Source organism: Syngnathus acus, chromosome 16 (genome assembly GCF_901709675.1).
Source record: "Syngnathus acus chromosome 16, fSynAcu1.2, whole genome shotgun sequence".
NCBI classification, from domain to species: domain Eukaryota; kingdom Metazoa; phylum Chordata; class Actinopteri; order Syngnathiformes; family Syngnathidae; genus Syngnathus; species Syngnathus acus.
The window spans coordinates 3,869,635-3,891,682 of NC_051101.1; the positions used below are offsets into that span (position 1 = coordinate 3,869,635).

The window sequence follows — 22,048 nt, forward strand, 5'->3', positions numbered from 1 at the left end:
AGAATTGATGCGCTCCATTTTTGTCAGCTTTATGTCCATAATTTCTGGTTCCCGGCTTGTCGACTTGTCCTTACACAGGAGCTCATATCTCATCTGGCCTTGGCCATTGCCATCCGTCTCAGCCTTGTACAGTATGCTAGTCATAACTCTTGAATGAGATTATTGGTTAAAAGCACCAAGTAGAGAAGAAAATAGAGCGTCGCGGCTCATTTCTATGAACAGGCTAAAATGATAACCTACACAACTGGTCTTTATTGAAATGTCATTCAAAGTAACTGGTGAAAATTGTTGCGTTCCATTTTATTGTAGACATGCACAAAAACGTAACAATCAAAACCAAAAAATGACAGATGACAGTTTTACTACAATTCTTCCAGCCTAAAGGCATAAAAACTTTCATTAGCGTTTATTAGAAGAGAGCATTTTGTAAACAATAAAAGTGTTGGTCACCACAGACAACACCGTCAACTACTGGCCTGGCATGCATATTACATTTTTGCAGCCTTGTAAATAGAAATTGTTTGTACATTGTCGTTGTCGTGTAAACACGCGTAGCCTCGGGTTGCTCGATCCACTTTGAATCAAATGTCAAGTGTGCATCCAGAGTTGTCGTACCTCTGAGCGCTTTTCGTGGCCTACTTTGATGTTCAAAGTGAGTTCCCCCCCTCCCATCTCTTTTTGTGTCGTGCCAGATGTGACCTGCAGGAAAAAGTGCTGAGCGAGTGCACCTTTCATGGGAATGAGGTAAGAGTTATGGTCTACCACGTAGAACACAAAGAGATGAAACACCTCAGTGCCAAGACCGAAATCTGGTGTACAGCAGGACCTATTTTACAATTCTTATTGTTATGATTAAAACAGCGTGTGGGCAAAGAAAACCACTGCAGCAAAGGCCTTATGGCTCCCACCTGAAACTCATTTTTACCAAGACGAGTTTGTGCAACGACCTTTTGATATAACACACAAAGTCACTTTTTGGAAATTACACACAATGCAATACCTTCAGGCACCTTAGAACAGGTTTTTAGGGTCAGGTTTCAGGTGTCAGAATGCTGTTTCAGTGATGTCAGCTTGGTTTCTTTTGTCCTTACTCCTTCCCAAAATTTTAGGTAACAAAACCCCTTCAGAGAAATTGACCCTGCTTATTCCTCAGAATTGAGAATAGGTCAAAACCCCATTAGAGGCACCATTGGCAGCAGGATTGTCCAAATATACCATTGAGTTGAGCTGTTGTAATTTGTTGCAAAAATGGAAAATGTAACTCCAATTGGGTCGTTATTTTATTTTTGAATTGGTTGAACAATAGTTTCAAATAAAGAATGTTTATGGCTACAACCACAACGCGATCATCGATTGATTGTCATTTCTAGTTTGATATCGCCCCCTGCTAGTAAAAGTGTGCACATGCAAAGGTTGGCCATTCTAAACAATTATACAACCATGACGCTGGGGGGCGCTGCTGTTTCATTAGAAGACGAAATATGAGCCAAACAACCATTGTTACTGTACTTCTGTATTTATTTTTCCTTCAAGTAGAAGCCAGCAGATGAAACGTGGACCAAGGAGAAAAAACAGAACAAATGGAGTGTTGCTTTTACTGTGACCCATTTTAATGCAAACAGTGCGGAGGCGGATGGGTGTTGGCATCATTGGTGAACTTCCTTAATTGTTTTTGTGATTGACGCAAAACTACCTCGTTTCCCATCAACGCTGGAATTTCACCATGTGTGTCAATGGTGCAAGTCTCTTTCGAGTCATGATAAAAGCACAAGGAAGGATGAATGAAGCAAAGTAATGTGTGTGTACCGTACCTGTTGAAATTTAGATCCAGTAAATTCGTACAGAGATACGGAAATACCTTAGTGACTTGGTGTGTGGCCAAAGGTTTACGATCAAATTTTTGGTGGCATTTCCGCAATCAAGGAATTTACTGGTTAATGTTTACACACTTTTAACAATACTGTCACTAGTCACAGCGATCCAGGTCAGCACAAATACTCGACCAATGCGGATTTTGGGAGATTGATTACGATATGTGGCAGTTAAATTCCGATTACCAATTTAAAAAAAGTATATAATGGATAATTTACTTTGAAAAATTCAAATCTATGACAAACTTGATTCTGACAGTTTGTCACATAAACTCAACTTAGATTTCAACCCGCATCTACGAAACACACAATGACATTGACAGTGACTCTCTTACAAATCATAATCCCAAATTGGATAAGTACTGTAAATAATAACATGTCACTGAGGCTACTTATAAAAGCACAAACCAACAGTCATCAACATTCGACTTTTTATTAGATTCTGCCTACATGATTAAGCTCTCTGCTGTCGGATTTACGTCGGTGACCCAGCGTGAATGTGGGATCTAAAAACAAATGGAAACAGGACACCATCCTGCTATCCAGACATGTCTATCATCCCTGACAAAAGTGACATGTTTTTGACGGCTGAAGATTTGCTTCTGACACGCTTCAGATGGATGCTGTCCATCTTTCTCTTTACTCGGCAGCATCCTCTCGGCTATCAAAAATGTCAACATTCTAATGAAGGCCAGCATTGCACAGTAAAAATCACACACTTCCTCTTTGTAATTCTCCAATTTCCTGGTCTGTGAAGCTACTTTGATGTATAATTAACTTTGCCTATGAAGGACAAAGAGCCAATCTTTCACAGTAATGCAACTACAAAGCAAAACGCAGGGCAATGAAAATTGTAACGCAATAAGCAGCTCCAAAGAAAAATGGCCGCCGCCTCCCAAGTTGACTGCATGCAATCTGAAATGTACAAAAACAACTGACAGAATGCCTTTGATAAAGGGTGCTGAGTCCCATTAAGTGATATATATCTTGAGAAGCCTAAGCAAGCAGTCAAAAGTCTCCTATAAAACAAATATTGCTTCCTGCAACCTCAAGGGAGCATTTAGATCTTGTCTGGCCATTAATTCTCTAAGCACATGCAGCCACATTCCTGGCACGACCATTGTGAATACTGATGTCGGGGTTTAGGTCATTTGGGTGCATTAGAATTATTCTCCTCAGAGATTTTGAAAAGATTTGCTCTGGCCAAGGTGAAATGATACAATCATTTGCTCTAAGGTTAAACTGAAACACTTCATGACTAACATATTAATCAGGAGACAGTGGACTGTGTGTGATATGGTTGCATACTTGAGTAATCCTTCGAGAACTTTAGAAAAGCTTTTTGACAGACAGGAAGTGGAAAAAATAACTTTAGGAAAAAACTGGGCCCACTGTTATGTTTTATATGTTTTATTTTGACTTCAGGAAGACTGCCAGGGCCGTTGAAAGACTGTAGATAGGCTGGATGTGGTCAGATGGCCATATTTCGTTTCGGCACACTTGTGCAAGTCTGCCCCTCAAAACAAGCTAATTTCAGCATGACAAGAAATAGTGTGTTGAAAGTATAATGCAGCTTGATCCTTGTGATATTTTGACCAAATGAATATCAGTGAAACATCTGACAATCATTTTAAATGCGTTTGATGTGTTCAGGCAACACATGAAAGTCATGAGGTTTTTTGTTTCGCTCACATGCCGACGGCTGAAACCTCCATGCCGGTAGGCGTCGCTGTTTCACGGCTACTGTCGTACCTCTCCCCTCGCATCCACCAAACCTCAGCGAAAAGGCTGAAGGTTGAAACGCAGAACACAGCCTCGCAAAGAGAGCACCAGACCGGGCTCGACAAGCCGTGGAAAAAGCAAGCGACGTCACTCCTCCGGAGTCGGTCACCATCGCGGCTGTCCCTTCCCTGAACTGACCCCCGCCAAGGTCCTCCGCCTCCTCCTCGGCTGGGGCGGGAGGGATACGCCACCACGGATTGCCGCACACACGCGGACATGGACTAGCGAAGGCACTGGAAAAAAAGTTGGCGTTTACTCGGCGACGAGACAAAATGTGGCGCGGTTGTGTCGCACCTCGACGTCAAGGTCAGAATCCGAGCCACGACGCCGCCGCCTTGCGAGCGACTTTGCCGGGAAGGGGACAGAGAGACGCGGAGGGGGATGCCGCTGCGTGTCACTTTTCTCCAGCATCAGTAGTAACACCTTTCCCCGGAGAGGACATTCGCTCTCGCTGCTAGGTCACGCCGACAAACTTGTCTAAAAGCCCAGAAAAGGAGGACTTGCCCCGACTTCCGTGTCTTAAAATATGAGTCTCTTTCATTTACCGTGACGTTTCCTGCTTTCCTCCCTTCGCTGCACACCTGGCTAGCCAAGACGCGCCACACCGACTAGCTAACCGAATAAACCTTTCCTGGTTCCGAATTGTTTTGAGTTCCACACGCCTAGACTGGCTCGGTTCACGTGGCGAAGTTCCAACCAACAAACAGCCCAACTTTGTTTTGTTTTTTAACTTCAACACCTCCCCTAAAAAATGTCCCCCGGCAGAGGCTCCGGGAGCAGCTCGCGGGGCGCGGGCTCCTTTGTACTGGTGCTTCTGGTCCTCCTGGAGTTCTCCGTGCTGCCCCTCGGAGCCGCAGCTCCCACCGAGACGAACTGTGTGTTCAGGCAGTGGCGGAGGGAAGCACAATTTCACCAAAAAAGGCTTTTCCCGGTGCTCAGCTTTGAGTACAAGCATATCCAGATCCCCTTCGAGATCTCAATTATGGGTCCCTGCTGGCTTCACTGATGAATTAGGTGAGTTGTTTTTGTGTGTGAGCTGGAAAAAAAGGTAGGTACACCTTTACAATCAGATGTGTAAAAATTGCTGCCTTGAAACCGATGATGTTCTCATGACTTATTCATTGAGTTGCAGTAGTGTACAAATTGCACTGCATCATACTTTGACATGTTGACCTGGCTGAATAAGCTTTTAAAAAAAAAAAAAAGCAAAAAAAACATCTTATTGTGTAGTATCGGTCCGCATGGCTGCATTTTTAAAACAAACTCTGGAGTAGCCACCTAAACTCAACAACACTTTGCACACACCCACTCGCCCCATTTGCAAAGCCACTCTGCCTGTCATGTTAAAATTACGACCCTTGGAACACGTTAGACTTGTAGTTAGCGCATCTAACTTAGTTAGGAGGTTCTGGGTTTGAATTTTGGACCTCTAATTGTTCATAGTTGAAAGTTGAAAGCTTGTCTGTACTGTATGTGCTGATATAGAACCGTTTAGACGCCATCTGAAGCTGTACAACTGCCTAACAACACTTTATTTCATTTGTAGTGTTAAAGCACATTTTGAACTCTTGCATTGCTTGCTCGCCTTGAAAACATCCACTTACGTACTTGCAATGTCGCTCTAGATCAGGGATTCACAACTTGTTTTGTCCAAAGGACCATTATAACCAAGAAGCAACTCGGGGACAACTGCTTTGGCAGAATATAATTATGTTTTGTACCGAAGGAGGATAGACCTATACAGGAATGTATTTGTGTCTGTCTATTTGGCAATCTCAGCTACATTTGACATAATTGGATGGGCAAATGATTCACAAAATTAGCTGAAAATAGTCTTATATTGACTCGAGGATTGAACCCACCACCTTCAAGGTTGAAGTCTATCACTTTATAACCGAGCCACGGCCCACAACCGACGCAGAAAAAGTCAGTTGATTGTTCACAAAATTAGCTGGAAAATAAATCAAGTCTAAATAACCACCGGTTGACATCCCTGCTTTAGCTAAATGATTTGATTGGCTAAGTGGTGTCTTATGAGAGGAGTTCAGCACAGAAAAATATGGAGGTGCAACAAAAATCAATTAATTATTTGATGATCGATTAATTGTTCAAGACTTTCTTTAATTCAAACTTTGTGTTAACTGATGGTAAGATTGGGCTGATTAAACCAAAGCCAAACAGTGGCAGACACTGTTAGTCATTCAATTTGCTCAGTTCAGTCATTCACTCAAGGGGTTAAAATGTATCAGGAAGATTGCCGGTGGTGAGGAGAAGACTCCTGCGAGTTTTTATGGCTCGCCACAGCGATGACTAAGCAGTCCTGATGGGGCCTTGGATGATGGACAGCAGTAGTTAGGCTAATCATCGCAGCAGGAATACAATTAGAGTGCCACCTCTACTAGAATTTGCTCGAAAGTAAAGGAAGCCTGGCCTTTGCATCTTTTCCTATCCTAAAGAAAGCTGGAAGGTTCTGACAAAAATCTGTTGCTAATTATTGTGAGGCAAAATGATCATATTTATTGGATTTGCTGAAGGAAATGTAAACAAAACAAACCATGTGATGTTGATCTTTTTCATCTGGTCACAAGATGTAAACAGGAAGACGTTTGCTTTATGGACTTGCGAGTAAATGAAGCAGCATAAATTCACCCAAGTGGAGCAAAGCAGATAATTATGGTAAGAGTAATAATGATGTAATCGTGATTCTCTGATGCAGTACCACTCCCGTCCTAGAGTTCGTGGTAGCGCACATTACAATTTGTTTTTACAAATCCTACGCTAACAAGCTTTTTTCAGTTACGCCCATCTGCCAGACATGGTGGTGGCGCCATGTGACCCCAATACTATGAATTTGATTCAAATTCATTTCAAACCCAACAATGTCATCTTGATAAAAGAGGAAGCATATTGTTGAAGACAAGATGGTGCACGCTCGACGAGACAGCCGAGTGACTGTAGACTGACTGACTGTTAGCCGTGAGCCTCCAATTAACCCCAGGAAGACCGCAAAATGGAATGCGGGTAATTGACTGTTGCTGCTTTACTGCTCGTCCTGGTCCCCGTGTCGGCTCCTGATGGACCCCCTCACATCTTAACGGCTTGAAGGGTACCCGCTGCAGTCCATTTATCTCCCCGGCAACCCGTCTGTGCACACAAGCGTATCGTAATCCCTTTAGTTAACCTCAGCGCCGCTTGCTGCAGTCCCAATAAATTACAATTGTCAGTTTGTCAACTGCCCAGAAAAGAACTTTTGAGAATAAATCACAGAGTGCTTGTGTTGTTCAGTTTTGCACCCGTCTATTTAGCTGTAATCGTAATTGCTCCCAGTGCGTTATCTAAATGACCTCCTTCTCTCATTGTTTTGGGATGTAAATAAAGCACAAATGTAATGAGTAACGTCGTATCGCCAGGCCATATAAAAATTTGAGTAAGATCACTTATCGTGATATCAAACATCCACCAGATTACAGATAACATTCATGGCTAGCAATGACATATCATTGTTGCAATATTACGGCTTGTCCGCCATGATCTCATTGTTGATCCTCTTGCATTCCAAAAAGAAGTTTAATATTTTCTAACTTGTATGTATGACGCAAATCTTTTGTAATTCACCCATCCGGGCAGTGTTCTAATTTTTGTTAATGATTAAAAACTCTCAAAGACAGGTTTGTCTTTGAAGAAGACAAACTCACCCTAAAATGACTGTTAAGTTAAATGATTAGTACTGTTGTGGTAGAGTCCAAAGTTAAGACTCATCAAGCATCTAGTCCTTATCGCTTGAACATATATTGGAAACATTCCAGGTTAAGCCTTTGAAACATCCCCTTTGGCAACGCCCAAGTCGATTTAGTTCTGCTACTTCGAGCTGAGATCAAATACATTTTATCTTTACGTTTGACTGGCCGCTTCTTGTGTAAATGTCATTGTCAAGATGGCTCATCTCCTTATCAAAGGCACCTTTACGTTGTCAAAAATAGATTGATTTCATTTCATGAGAACATCGCACATAACTAAATAATGGTCCTGTTGTGTTTTAAGCGACTCTGCGGATGTTTAAATCCAGGAAACGTCTTCATTGTTTGCGCTACCAAACAGTCTGTCTGTCTGTTGAGCTCACAAGTCGATTGAGCTGCCAGTAATGTGCAATTAGTCACCTGGCAACCAGAGAAGGTTCTTGACCTTCTATGCGCTGCTGCAGAGCTGAATGGGGATAGCTGAATGGAAAAGCCCGTCACCCTTTGGTTAGTTGTAATAACCTCGCTGCTTGAATCTCTTAGGGGGGAGCAAAGGCCAAGCAGACATTTGTGGCTATTAACAAGAAACAGTCAGGAATGATGAGCGAAGTCAGGCAATTGACCACAACGTCTGTGAGCGTGACCTGCAAAGAAACCCTGGAGACTGTTGTATTGTTCTACTCTGCAAGCCCCCCAACTACACCCTTTCCACTTATCTAATCTCCTGTAGGGTTGTGCTCTTTTGCACACATCAATTTAAGGCCAACGTCGGAGTCATGCAGGGGAGAGGTAACAACGTGTCAACCGGTTACTTCTATCCACCTTTATTTTGATCGTTGCGGCAATCTTTTTAATCCCACTTCATTGAGGCCTATTTTTTGCATCGTGAGTCAGGGCTTTGATGTCGCCCTTGCCAAAATAACTTGGCACCAGTTCATGACGTTTAATGTCACTCAGAGGAATGGCCTTTCCATGAGGGACTGTGAGCCTCCTTCTTGTCTTCTTCACCCTGCAAGAGGTCAACAAAAGAAACACAAAGATGTCTGTCACCGTTATTGACATATTGTCGAAAACAAGTCCAAATGTAAATTGTGAGGACACTTCCACAAGGTTTGTTTGCGTGGATTTGCGCAACCTTGAAAGCGGTTCGCATTGTCCTGGCAGGTGTGTTGTGGCACTCTGAGTTTTGTTTAAGCTAAATTAGCTCCTTTTGCTGGCTATTTGTTTACTTTTTTATACTTAAGGTCAGATCACAATTTGTCTCACACTCTGCAGACTAAACAAGCAAAGCCTCCAGTCGATATGAAGGCTATAAAAAAAAAAAAAAAAAAAAGCCGAGGCTATCGACCGACATTTCAAGATAAAGACTGGGTGATAATCAGTCTGCTGATTCAGTGCTCATGTCTGATTTTCATTTGCGAGAATTCTCAAGTGCCCGCATTGCTCACTAGCGATATCCTTTTTTAAATTTATTTATTAAATAAAAACCCAAGAACAAAAAAGCCGAGGCTATCGACCGACATTTCAAGATAAAGACTGGGTGATAATCAGTCTGCTGATTCAGTGCTCATGTCTGATTTTCATTTGCGAGAATTCTCAAGTGCCCGCATTGCTCACTAGCGATATCCTTTTATTTATTTATTTATTAAATAAAAACCCAAGAACAAGTATCAAATATGTCACTTGATCCACATCCAGCCTTTGAGCCCAGTTTGACAGCCTGCTGTGATTTATAACGCTGCAGGTATGTGTTTGTTGAAATGGACCTTCTCCCTTGACACAATGTAAGCAAACGACTTGCCCCAGGAAGCCCCGTTTACGTATTTAAATACCAGCACGGTGCTGTTACTCTGAAAGGAATCCCGGTTCACAAGAGTGGCGAGGCAGACTACTTCTCAGGTGGATGTAGTATGTGTTACCCGGTTCGAGCGCAGAAGGGTTGCCCGTGACGACCGGTCACCTTTATCGTAACAAGCCACTTCCAGACGGATGTTGGCATTTTGTTATTTGTGGCCAAATGCTGTTTAGCCTCCGTGCAGGTCCACTGCCGAAGTACCTTTTAGAATAGACAGTCGGGATGATGATATCTTTTGGGATTAGTTGTGCAATTCCCATACCGCTCATCAGATTTTCATCGGAAAATACTACATATGATTCCTCTTATCAAAGGCTGTCTTTGAGTGCAGCTCTGCTGAGTTGGCGGCTCTCGCTGTGTAAGTTCTATGAAAAGACAATCCTCCGCCGCTGACATGTCCATGTCGGAAATTCCAGTCGCACGTTCCCCCTCACAGACGTTGAATTGTTGGGCTCGCACGCTCAAACAGTAATAGCGTTGTCGTGAGATGGGAATATAAACTGCTCCCGCCCCCACTCTCGGCCTCAGACATCCCATAAAACCATTCCTCATGTCTTGCTTGCGCACGCTGTACCGCTAAGTGCGCTTGTAATGCTGCCGTTGATGCGCCTTGTCTAAAACTAGAATGGCGCAAGCCAAGGCCAATCTTAATAGGGATCGCTTTAGTCATTTTTATATATGTACGTATATGTTGGTATATGTAAAGCACTTTGTTACAGCTCCAGCTGTTGTGAAATTTGCCACCTAAATAAATAAGAATAATAAATCAATCAATAAATAGTAGATGAATGATAAATAATAAATAATGTTATGTCTACGTCTAGAGAAATAGAGAAATCACTAGATGATAAACAACATAGTTTAATTGTTTAAAAGTATGCAGAAGTGGAGAAAAAAAGCTGAAATCCAAATTCTATCTCACTTCAAGTTGGCAAATAGTACTAGTGAAAATGCCATCGTAAAACTTGCGCCAGAAAAAATACAAAGTGGCAACCCTTGCCGTTGAAAACCCGAGTCCAAAGCATTCAGGGAGCTTCTCCCATCTCATTTTATAACAATAGGTCAGTCCGTATCACATATACGCTGATAAAGATGGTTAAAAAGACGGTTTTAACATCAGCAACTACTGGCCTGGCGGCGCTTTTATGAATATTTATGAGCCACTGGCATGTTTGTTGAGCCCGCATGTGAGCATGTATTCTTACCCTGGCTCAAGTTTCTCTGTGCATGTGTTTGCGTGTCCGAGATGAGTTGCTCATTTTGTAGTGTAAACATAACTGGGGAAAGACTTTATACAATGGGATCATGTCACCGTTTCTTGTACGATAACGATACTTGTTACTCCGCCCATTCTTCGTTTTACGCCAGTGATAAGACATTACTGATTGGGTAAAATAGGAAACCACAGTTAAGGAAAGTCATGGCTCCAAAGTGGTGTGACAAGCTGAACAAGAATCGGGCTCAATCCGTGTGACGTGAAGCACGAGCTGGCTTGCACAAACAATGCAACAGTCAAGTCAAACTAGATGCAGCTAGCTAAAGAGGTGGGAGGGACCGGCTAGCAAAAAAAATGCAAATACAAGCTCCGGTTTCAATGGAGTGTTATGAATGCCACTATTTTCTTGACGTTGGTACTAAGCTGCTGCGTTAATTAAAAAAAAGACAGATGTGTGGACCTGAAATGATATTAATAATAAAAGGATTAGCAATAGTGTCAGCGCTGCCATATGTGATGTGAAATATGAGCCCGACAGCCACCAAGTTGTTTTAATTACTTGGAAGTTGAAACTCAATAAAACTTGGATGAATGGAAATTTTTGTTTTTTGTTATACCTGCCTTTACTTCATTTTAGAAATCCAAACCACCGCTTTGTTAGGTTTTTCGATGATACATTTTTTGAATCGGTGTCACACATTTCAGCTCCCCTTGACAACCTTCTGCTTGAGTCGAGCATAAAATGTTTACTTCGCGCTGACTTGACAAGCAAATTTGAAATGGTGCTGATAGTAGAACGGTTTGACTTGTCAGGTTTCCACCTCGTCCCTCGTCTGCCCGGGATTGTCCCCGAAAGCTGCCTCCTGATCCTGGTGGGCCTTTTGGTGGGTGGGCTCATCAAACTGGCGGGGCAGAAGGTGCCGCCAGTGCTGGACACCAACTTGTTCTTCTTCTGCCTGCTGCCGCCCATCATCCTGGACGCCGGCTACTTTTTGCCCATCCGCCCCTTCATGGAGAACCTGGGCACCATCCTGATGTTCGCCGTGGTGGGCACGCTGTGGAACGCTTTCTTCATCGGCGGGCTGCTGTACGCCGTGTGCCAGATCCAGCCCAACAACCCGTCTGACCTGCACTCGCTGGAGCTGCTGCCCTGCCTGCTCTTCGGGTCCATCATTTCCGCCGTGGACCCGGTGGCCGTGCTAGCCGTCTTTGAGGAGATTCACATCAACGAGCTGTTGCACATCCTGGTCTTTGGCGAGTCGCTGCTCAACGACGCCGTCACTGTAGTGAGTCATTTTAGTTCATTTTTCCCCCGCCCTCACCTTGACCCTGTTGAATAAGCTATTTTCAGGAAACAATCTCAAAAAAGTCTGCAAAACGGAGATGAAATTAGAACCTCTCCAAAATCTCCTTCTCTTCTTCTAGGTGCTGTACCATCTTTTCGAGGAGTACTCTGACGCGGGCACGGTGACGGTGCTGGACGGCGTGCTGGGCGTTATCTCCTTCTTCGTGGTTGCGCTGGGTGGCATCCTGGTGGGAGCCATTTACGGCATCCTGGCGGCGTTCACCTCGCGCTTCACCTCGCACACGCGCGTCATCGAGCCACTCTTTGTCTTCGTCTACAGCTACATGGCCTACCTGTCGGCAGAGATGTTCCACCTGTCCGGGATCATGGCGTAAGTATGCCTTCTGCTAAAACAACACGTGTCCCTTTAATATTGCCTATTAAGTCCCTTTCTCATCTTTTTAATTAGCATTTAGTGCGGTTGCATCCTTTACCTTTAAGATAATTTACTCATTTTACCTGAATGTAGATTAGCCTACTTAACTACTTAAACAAATAAAATTAAGAGGTTTCCAAATGACAGTTTTTTAGTGGGTGTATTTGAGCATCCACATTTAAAATTTGACCCGTGACATAACAGCACCCCGTACTTCTATCGAAGCAAGATTTAATGAGCAGGCAGACAGGTTTGATCTACAGTCTCCCCGGGGGTGTCACGGCCGACGCCCGATGCTCAGCTCCAAGGGCAATCTTATCCTCTCTTCCTCCCCGCAGCCCATGGCTTATTTGTCAAAGCGTTTTTTTTAATCTATTTAAAAAGAAACAAGTGATCAATGTAAATCCCCCGCTTCCTTTCCCCTCGCTCAAAAGATGACGAGGAGCCACAGGGATCTAGCAGACGGCCCTTTGAAGGATTTTATTTTATTTTTGGCGCCTTGCTTTTGACATAGCACAATGTTAGACTCAAACAGAGAAGTGGTGAGCAGCGGACGGGAACGGGCTTGCGAAATAGCGCGTTGTGGAACTCGAGACGGGTAACTGGAGACTTCATTTAGCGACTGAAGCGACAACACTTGTACTGTGTTTATTATAGCGGCGAGGGGTGAACCCCTTCTCAAGATAAATTACAAAACAAACGCAAGATGTATATAGATTGAAACATACAAGATAAGATCCAGAAAACATTTGGTCAAGGAGATTCATCATTGCCCTGACCTTATAACATTTTGAGCTAGTTATGACAAAAATAACCACACATGCTAACACTAGCTTAGCTGTGTCTTAGCGCCCGACATTGCAGTATTACACTCCGCAGTGTCCGCCGCTCTGCCGCAGCGCTCCATTTTATCGTTGCCCTCAGTGTCCATTATTTTTCATTTGTTAATGACGCCCTCCTGCTTCCAGGTTGATAGCATGCGGGGCAGTGATGCGGCCGTACGTGGAGGCTAACATCTCCCACAAGTCGCACACCACCATCAAGTACTTCCTGAAGATGTGGAGCAGCGTGAGCGAGACGCTGATATTTATCTTCCTCGGCGTGGCCACTGTGGACGGCCAGCACAACTGGAACTGGACCTTTGTCACTGTCACCGTCGTCCTGTGCCTGGTGGCGCGGGTCATAGGTAGGCAGGCGGCATACACACACAAGTGAGATAAATGTGCGTCAGCTGATTTGGTCATGAAGTGGTAAAATGCCTCATTGCGCGACCGCAGCTGTGGATAGAAGCATTGCTGAGTATTTCCTCAGCGACTCGAGGTGCCGTGCTTTTTTCTTTGGCAGAGGCTTCTGGAGGCAGAAAGTGGAAGCGTGATTAGGCAGGCGTGTTGTATCATGCAGTTGTATGTTTCCTGACAGACAACAGAGTGACTCAGTCTTTTTGCTGAGTCATTAGTTTACGGTGGTAAAATAGTAGCTATGGCCATTGTTTTCCTCACCATTGTGTGGCATATTTATAAATTGGAGCACTATTTATTTTATTTTACCTGCACCAAGCACAAACATTCCAAATCAAGTGATAGGAAATGTCAAATTAGATTTTTAACTAAAAGAAAAAAAAAGTTGGCATACACTTTTTATTGCTCATTACTGCCACCCACTGGTTTCCTTGCTGTATTGGCTAAAAACCTCTTGAATAAAATATGGGTTGAGTAAATATTTGATTGCCATGTCGTTGCAGCATACGAGACTCCATGACAATAGCTATAAAAAGAAAAATCTAATTTTATCATTCTGATGTTTGGCAGGTGTGGTAGGACTGACGTACATCATCAACAAGTTCCGCATTGTCAAACTGACCACCAAGGACCAGTTCATCGTGGCCTACGGCGGCTTGCGCGGTGCCATCGCCTTCTCCCTGGGTTTCCTGCTGAAGGAGGAAAAGTTCCCTCTGAGGAACATGTTCCTCACCGCCATCATCATCGTCATCTTCTTCACCGTCTTTGTGCAGGTAGACATGAAGAAGTGCAATGAATCCTGACATAAAAAATCTAATTAAACTGGTGAGAGAGTTGGATTTGACATGAATGACACAATCCAAAATACAAAAACAAGCAAGCCTGACATGCCTGCCTTAGGCACTTGAAACTGATTCCTTTTAGCATTTGCTGACTGACTTTATTTAGGTGACGGCCCTCACTTATCACAGAAAACAATGCAGACATATAATATCTTCACCATGTGAGAACAACTTCCTTTGCGAGAGGTGCCGTTAATGGGAGTTCCGACAGCCAATTTAATCAGCTCTTCGTGGTGATGGCAAGCAGCCTACCTGCGGCATTCTAATGACTCGATCGGTCACTTTGATAGACGTTTGCTGCAGTTTTTGTTTATCACGTATATGAATCAGTGATCGGAAACTAAGGGTAACAATTTTTTTGCCTGGTTCTTGTCTCAGGGCATGACGATCAAGCCTCTGGTGGACCTGCTGGCGGTGAAGAAGAAACAAGAGGCTAAGCGTTCCATCAATGAGGAGATCCACACTCAGGTTCATCTTATCATAATTGCATGTTAGACTTTAAATTGTGAGTGTGAATGTTTGTTTTTTGTTCATGTGACTCGTCCTTTTATAGAAAACAAAAGAAAAATGGTCCTCTAATGTCAACAAGTTTAGATCACTGCTACCACCTACAGGTCATTTGCTGGTACTTCATCGACCTAAAAGGAAGATTACTAGCAGTTTTTTTTTTCCAAGCGTAATATATTGTTATAAAATACCCTAAACACACAATTTCTGGCTCATAAACAAATTTGCGTGCAAGCACCACATTGCACAATTCCTTGGCCGAGTCTCTCTCTCTCTCTCTCTCTCTCTCGCACGCACGCACGTACGCACGCACGCCAGCTCACACACACACACACACACACACACACACTCAAATCCACGATGAGTCACCACTGCTTTTGCTTAAACCAAACAACAGCTTTTCTTCTACTTATAAAAGAAAGCTTCACTGGTGGAATGCAGTTTGTCAATACTGTTTTCTCCACTGTTTGCAAACTGAAAATTCCATCTCGACTCAATTAACAGACAACATCGCAAACGCACCAAATTTCACTAACAATGGCAGATTTGTTTTCATAGGCTCATGTTTGTCTTGTTTTCGTCACCTATAGTTCCTTGACCACCTCCTGACTGGCATTGAAGATATCTGTGGACATTATGGACATCATCACTGGAAGGACAAGTATGCTTTTAATTTACTTCATATGCATTCAAAGCCATCGACTCACAAGCGTCTACATTATATTTGATAAGCAATGTTTTCCCTCCACCTCTTTTTCGCAGATTGAACCGCTTTAACAAAAAGTACGTGAAGAAGTGCCTCATTGCCGGCGAGCGCTCCAAAGAGCCACAGCTCATCGCCTTCTACCACAAATTGGAGATGAAGCACGCCATCCAGCTAGTGGAGAGCGGCGTCGCCGTCAATCTGCCCTCTGCCATGCCCTCCAGTGTCTCCATGCAGTGAGTACAAATACAATGGGAGGGGGGGACTATGTTGAAGTTGCTTGAGGAGCTTCATTAGACAAAAGTAAGTGCTTATGTGTACTTTTGTGACATTTTTTGTTTGGTGGTGTGATCTTTTTTTTTTTTTTTTTTTAATATAAATAAGTTCTCTGGCACAGGGTTCACAAATCATCACAAACTAGACGGATGTTTGTCTTTCAAAACAGGACACACTATAGTCCTAAAGCCTTTAACTCTCTGTTTTATGATTTGTTACCGTAATTTTCGGACTATAAGTCGCACCGGAAGTTCAGTCGCACCAGCCATAAAATCCCAAAAAAGTGAAAAAAAACATATATATGTATATAAACGCTCCTGAGTATAAGTCGCCCCCCCACCCAAACTATGAAAAAAAACCGCGACTTATAGTCCGAAAATTACGGTACTTGATTACCAGGCACAAAACTGTGGAGCGCATGGAGCACAAATTAACATTTTAATCCAGAAATAATCCAAATCTAAAACTCAAATGAGCGATAAAACAAAGTTGTTTATTGTTTGTGTGCTATGTGAGTCACAGGCCTCACGGTCCACAAAGTGTTACTACGGCATGGCTGCAAATTCCAAATGTGTGCTAAAGTAGCACATTGCTCCCCAGCTGCTCTTTATGGGCAGTGGAGTCATTTCTCACTGAATGAACGTAAAAGTTGAACGGAAGCGATTACGCTCTCCAGTCTCGTTGCAGTCCATAACACAAGACTCTAAGCAGCCAAAAGTGAAAATTATGAGCTCACGTCCAGCGGGATGCTTGTGTGACTTTGTGTGTGTGTGTGTGTCCCACTTACATCCCAGAAACATCCAGCCCAAGAAGCCGCCGCCGCCTGCCAAGCTCGAGGAGCGAGCTCTGCCTCAGCTATCTAAAAGCCGGGAGGAGGAGATCCGCAAGATCCTCCGCAGTAACCTTCAGAAAACGCGGCAGAGGGTAGGTACTACAGGTTTAGCCCCCAAAAAGAGTGATCTCCTCTGATCGCTGATCAAAGCCAAGTTGAAGTCGCATGTTTAAGACTCATCACAACTTTTCTCTTCCTGCCCGTGGTGTTCTCAGCTGCGCTCCTACAACCGCCACACCCTGTTGGTTGACCCCGATGACGACCACATAGGTGAATTCCTCCTCAAGAAGCAGAAGATGATGGTCCTGGATAAGAAGGTATGTGCTCGAAAGAGAGCAGATCCAAAAGGCTCAAACACCGTATGGAGTCATCAACCCATGTTACATTCATTATCCATTATATTTATTGAATTGGTCAACAGAGACAAATGATATATGATCAATTTTAGGGAATACTAATGACAAAGTAATGACTAACTAGGCTGGACAAAACAAAACAAAAAAACTCAATTTCACTTTGGCTCTCCCCATATGTTGCGTTCAGGGACCGCCCACAAAACAGAACATCACAACTGCCAATGAAAAACACTATCAATGAGTGAGTCAATGGGCCTCACAACAGCAATGCCAAGATTCCACCAGATGGTGCCAGAGTTATAAATTCATTGCTTTGGCCTGAGCGCACACATTTAATGGACAAGATTTGCAGCCAATAACGGAATATAGGATATGCAAATTTGTCAATTACCAATATAAAGAAGTAAAGAAGAGTCAAAAATGTTTTTTTGGTCCTTGAGTAGCTTTAACCTCTCTGCCATTTAAACTGATTTTGTAAGTAGCATTTAGATCCTTCCAGAAAGCGATAACGGCAAACAAATACAATAAAAACGATCTTAACGTCTAATGTCCTTTCCCAGATCCAAAACATAAATAACTACCTGACGGTGCCCGCCGCTCCCCCCGACTCGCCGACCATGTGCAGAGCCAGACTGGGGTCAGGTAAACACATCCATCTGCGCCCCGCTAAACGCCTAGCGCCAACACTGCGCGCACGCACGCACACACACACACACACACACACACACACACACACACACACACACACACACTTTGTTTGCGTTATGTTCACACAGCAATATTAAAAATCCCTGCCACTCCAGGCCTTATATTTCCCACTCAAGATATTCCTCCCCGCTGATGGAAATATGTGCACATGTGGTGGTCGCCATATAAAATGGTGTGGTTTCGTTTTTAGGCAGAGAAAATGATTTCAAACCCACTCAGCAGCCCAAAGGGGACACTGTCGGTCCAGGTATGTGGCTAGAGGAGTGAAGATGGGAGAAAAAAAAGAAAGATAACCCCTCCCAACGTAACTCGTCGCCATCAGCAGAACGCTAACACGCATGACTCGCACAACCTGCTCCTCGTTACCGACCCACTTTGTTCAGTTCGTTGTTTGAAATGATCCCAGTTTACAATCCCTGCGTTGTGCTTTTTCTTTTCTTTATTTTTTTTTGTTAACCTGATATGCAGAGAATGTATTCATCTTCTGCGTGCTCACAAATGGAATAATGTGTCCTCACACACAGGAGTATTAATAAAAAATTAAAAGTAAACTCTCGGCCACGCAAACGTTAGCACACACTCGCCCAAAAGCCTTTTAGCCAACCACCAGCGAAAAAGGCGGCGTAACAGCACAGTTGAAATTAATTTTGAATATGGTTATGTAACACAGTAAAATACATTTTTGAAATGCATAATATGAAGAAAAGTATACTACTTTGATCTGAGAAATATTTCAAATAAGCAGATAGTTAAAATTGCAAAATACTCCTGTCTGCTTGGACATACAGTGAGAAATGGCACCTCCATCCGTGCAAGTTTATTTTACATTTTAACACCGCCCACAGACCCTCAAGCCTACAGCACAAAGGCAGCGGGCGACAGTGTTCCCACCATCCATGTGGACCTGGCCTCCCCTCAGTCGCCCGACTCGATCAACCTCTTGGATGAGTTTCAGCGGTCTGGCCAGGCGGCGGAGGAGGACGACGACGACGGCGGCCTGATGATGAAAGCGCCCGCCAAGCCCTACGACCAGCACAGCGAGGGCGAAATGGACACCACCACCAGAGAGAAGCTGTTGAGGTGTCTGAGTGACCCGGGGCCCCACGCCGAGGACGAAGACGAGGACGAATCCTTCCTGCCTTAAAAAGTTGGAGGAAGGTGCGTGCTTCAGTGCTCAAGACGATTAGCCAAAAACTGCGAGCAGGGAGGAAAAAAAAAGAGCCATTAGTCGTTTTGTCGTCATCGCTCTTTACTTTTAAAAGACGCAGTCACGGTTACGCGACCTTCAGGAATGAACTATGCATTACCAAAGGGACTGTTTGTAGTTCTTTGAGGTTCTATTTCCATTTTTTGTGTAATATATCGGAGATGGGCGGGGTTCTCCGGCACGACAACGAATCAGCTTCTCCCAAAACGAAGCCAATCGCATTCATTCTGTCACTTGAAATCACACCGCGTGGATGAGGTCTCACCGCATATTTTTGCCTTATTTGATGTCACTCGGTGCAATTATTATTTTTTTTTCATCAGCATTGCCTTTTATTTTCAGGGATTGCCAACATTGGTATAAAGGAGTATTACGGGCGCACTCAAAACAAAAACAAACATATGTACAATGACAATAGGAAAAAGTAACTAAGAAAAAAATCCTTCCTAAGTTTTACCAGTCTTGGTGGCTTATACGCTTTTGGTTTCCCCTCCCGACCACCATTTTTAGTGCGTTGATAAACTCGTTTTCTTAATTAAGGGAGGGGCAAGACAGCGAATGTTCTGATGTCATGCACAGTGTTTATTTTTGCTGATGTTAAATGTCTGTCATGTTAAAAGTAGCTCCCTTTAACAATCACTCCAGCAAACAAACAATCAACGCTCGCTGTCTTCAAGATGTACACGCACATTTCTTTTGCTTGTCCTTTATCACTGTGCGACAGTAGTCTGTGCTTCCGAGACTGGTCTTTGCATGACATGGCTAAATAAGTAATTAATACAGTTCTATGCAGCATAAAGGGGTAGACAAATGATGTAAAACAAAAAAAAAGTAAATTAATTCTATTTAGTTATGTTGAGGTGGATTAATATCGGACTGCGGCTTTAATGATTGCACGTTTCCTCAATGTAAAAAGATGCACTGCTGCACGAGGTCGTTACGCAAATGAAAAGTATGAAAATTTAGAGCTACACTGCTATGACAAAATATTGGCAAAAGATTATAAAAGCAGTGATATTTGTATCAGTAAATGTTATTTTCTAAGAATGCTTATAACATTACAAGAGCGGTTTTTATTTTCACCATTAGGAACTTGTAAGATTTTTCTTGTAACATTGGGAATTTTTGGGGCATTATAAGAACTCTAAACATGACTATTATGAATGTGTCTTTATATTAAGGTTTTGTTAACAAAAAAGGCTTAATTTCAAGTAATGGTGCAATTGATCAAAGTAATACATTTGAATAATTTCATAATCTGGTAAAAAAAAAATTCCTTCTGTCTTGAAATCTTCAGACTATTCTTGCATTGTTCCAACTTTTGTCTTGTGCTTTCAGTATAATTTCAGTGTGGCCCTAAATTTTCATTTACATTGTGAAAAAACATTTTCACATCGCATCGGCGATCGCTTAACGGAATTTCGCCGTAAATATGTGTAAGCGCAGTCCTTGTATGTTATATTCACTTGATATTTTTCCAAAGATTCTTTATTTTATGATGACAAAATGGATGTTTCCAGGCCAACATTGCTGGTTTCGAAAGCCGTAGAGAGCAGAAAGATAATTGTTCATCCTTTCTTTATGGCTTTCTCATGGCCTTTTTTTATGGAATGTGTACTTCATTCAGGACCTCACCAGCATTTCACCACAGCTTTCGCTCCGTGTCTTTGAGAACACTGTGCTTTTCTATTATTTGCCTTTTAAATCATTGAGTGGCTTTCATGGCTTTACATGGACGTATCAGTCGCTAAAGTACCGTTCACTTTAAATATGTACACGTGTGCCGTAATAATGCATAAAATGTGCTTTGCGTCTCATGTTTACATTGCTGCAGAGGCTTCATTTCTTTTGAAGAAATGCTCTCGGATCTTTTCAGAATACAATACTTCGCTAGTTTGTGCTGAGAATTTCCTTGAAGATCTTAAAAGAGTCTTTAGTGGACGGTGGAGTTCCAACTGGATCGTGTAGTTTCAATCATGAGGTTATGTAATCAAATTGCTTTGACGCTAACTTAAAATGCGTTTTAATGCAAATCTAGTTTGATTAGCCCCTCGGTTTGGTTTCTTATGTTGAGTGTGAAAACAAAAACCAAAGCTCCTCCCCAAAAATATCTGACCTAATTTCTTATATTACAACATCAATGTACATGTATAGTTCACCGAATTCAAAGAAACCAAAGCCGAGGGGACGCATGCTAATTTTACAAGACCATTTGGACCAGACAATGTCAAATAATATTTGAGTAGATGACAATTATACAAATATATTTATATAATCCTATACATGCAGTATGACTTCATCCAGCTAAAGACTTTTAAAATCGTTATTTTACTCACCCTCACGTTACCTCTCAGCGCTCGCGTCCTTTCTCTCTCTCTCTCTCGTACCATTTAAATGCCGCCACCACGAGCACTTTAACGGCGCAGAAAGAACCTTCATCTCCAAACGACGTCAGTCGGAGCAATAAGTAGCTTTCATATCGTCACGTATGACACAGGTCTTAAAAACCGATGCTTTTACCTGGGAACCTTTCCTCCCTCCGCTAGGACAGCGACTCTCGAGTCTCTTATGATATTCTCTTCTTCATCACTAATCCTGGTCTGTAAATGTTGCTTTGTCAGCATTTCCTGTTTGAAAGTTATTATTTTTGATATACGTAAATGGGAAAATGTACATAGACAAAGATATTGTATGTATTAGAAATGTATGATTCTAATGTGCAAAAAACAAAAAACTGAGAATCAAGCGTGGACTTGCCTAATGAATCATCACAAAGCTTTCAGCATTCCATTCCCGTTCTAACAATCCGCATCAATCAAAAACTAACGACCTAACAAACTATCTACCGAAATAAAGGTTTACTTTCTAACTCTGCTGTCACCGTGTCGTCTATTTATGATGTTTGGATTGGTTATTTTTTCCAACGCAGCCCCCCAATTACCACCATAACGGTTTTGTAATAGTTTTTTGTTATAATCTGAAGCTATAAAAGTACCATCGCAATAGTCTTTGCTGAAAAGAAAAAAAAAAAACATTCTATGCCTTCCAAAAACAAACATTTTGATGATGCTATTTTTCTGCATCTGACACATTTTCCAATTGCATTTATGGTGTGCAATAGCTACAATTGTTCTGCCTCGTTCAAATGTTTTGTCACTGCTGCCAAAAGAGCTTAGTGAGGAAAACAGGGTTTCCCT

At 42.7% G+C, this 22,048-nt stretch overlaps 1 protein-coding gene across 1 annotated transcript; it reads left to right on the forward strand.

Annotated features, from left to right (window-relative positions):
- Positions 1-4,183: 4,183 nt before the first annotated feature.
- slc9a1a (solute carrier family 9 member A1a) lies at positions 4,184-21,720 on the forward strand (the record flags this gene model as incomplete). Its single annotated transcript, XM_037273519.1, has 13 exons — positions 4,184-4,667; positions 11,275-11,747; positions 11,887-12,137; positions 13,151-13,368; positions 13,991-14,193; positions 14,641-14,730; positions 15,360-15,430; positions 15,532-15,708; positions 16,543-16,672; positions 16,796-16,897; positions 17,497-17,578; positions 17,835-17,891; positions 18,490-21,720. Coding segments are annotated over 13 exons (2,637 nt in total), but the record flags the coding sequence as incomplete, so codon positions are not given.
- Between the last annotated feature and the right edge of the window lie 328 nt (positions 21,721-22,048).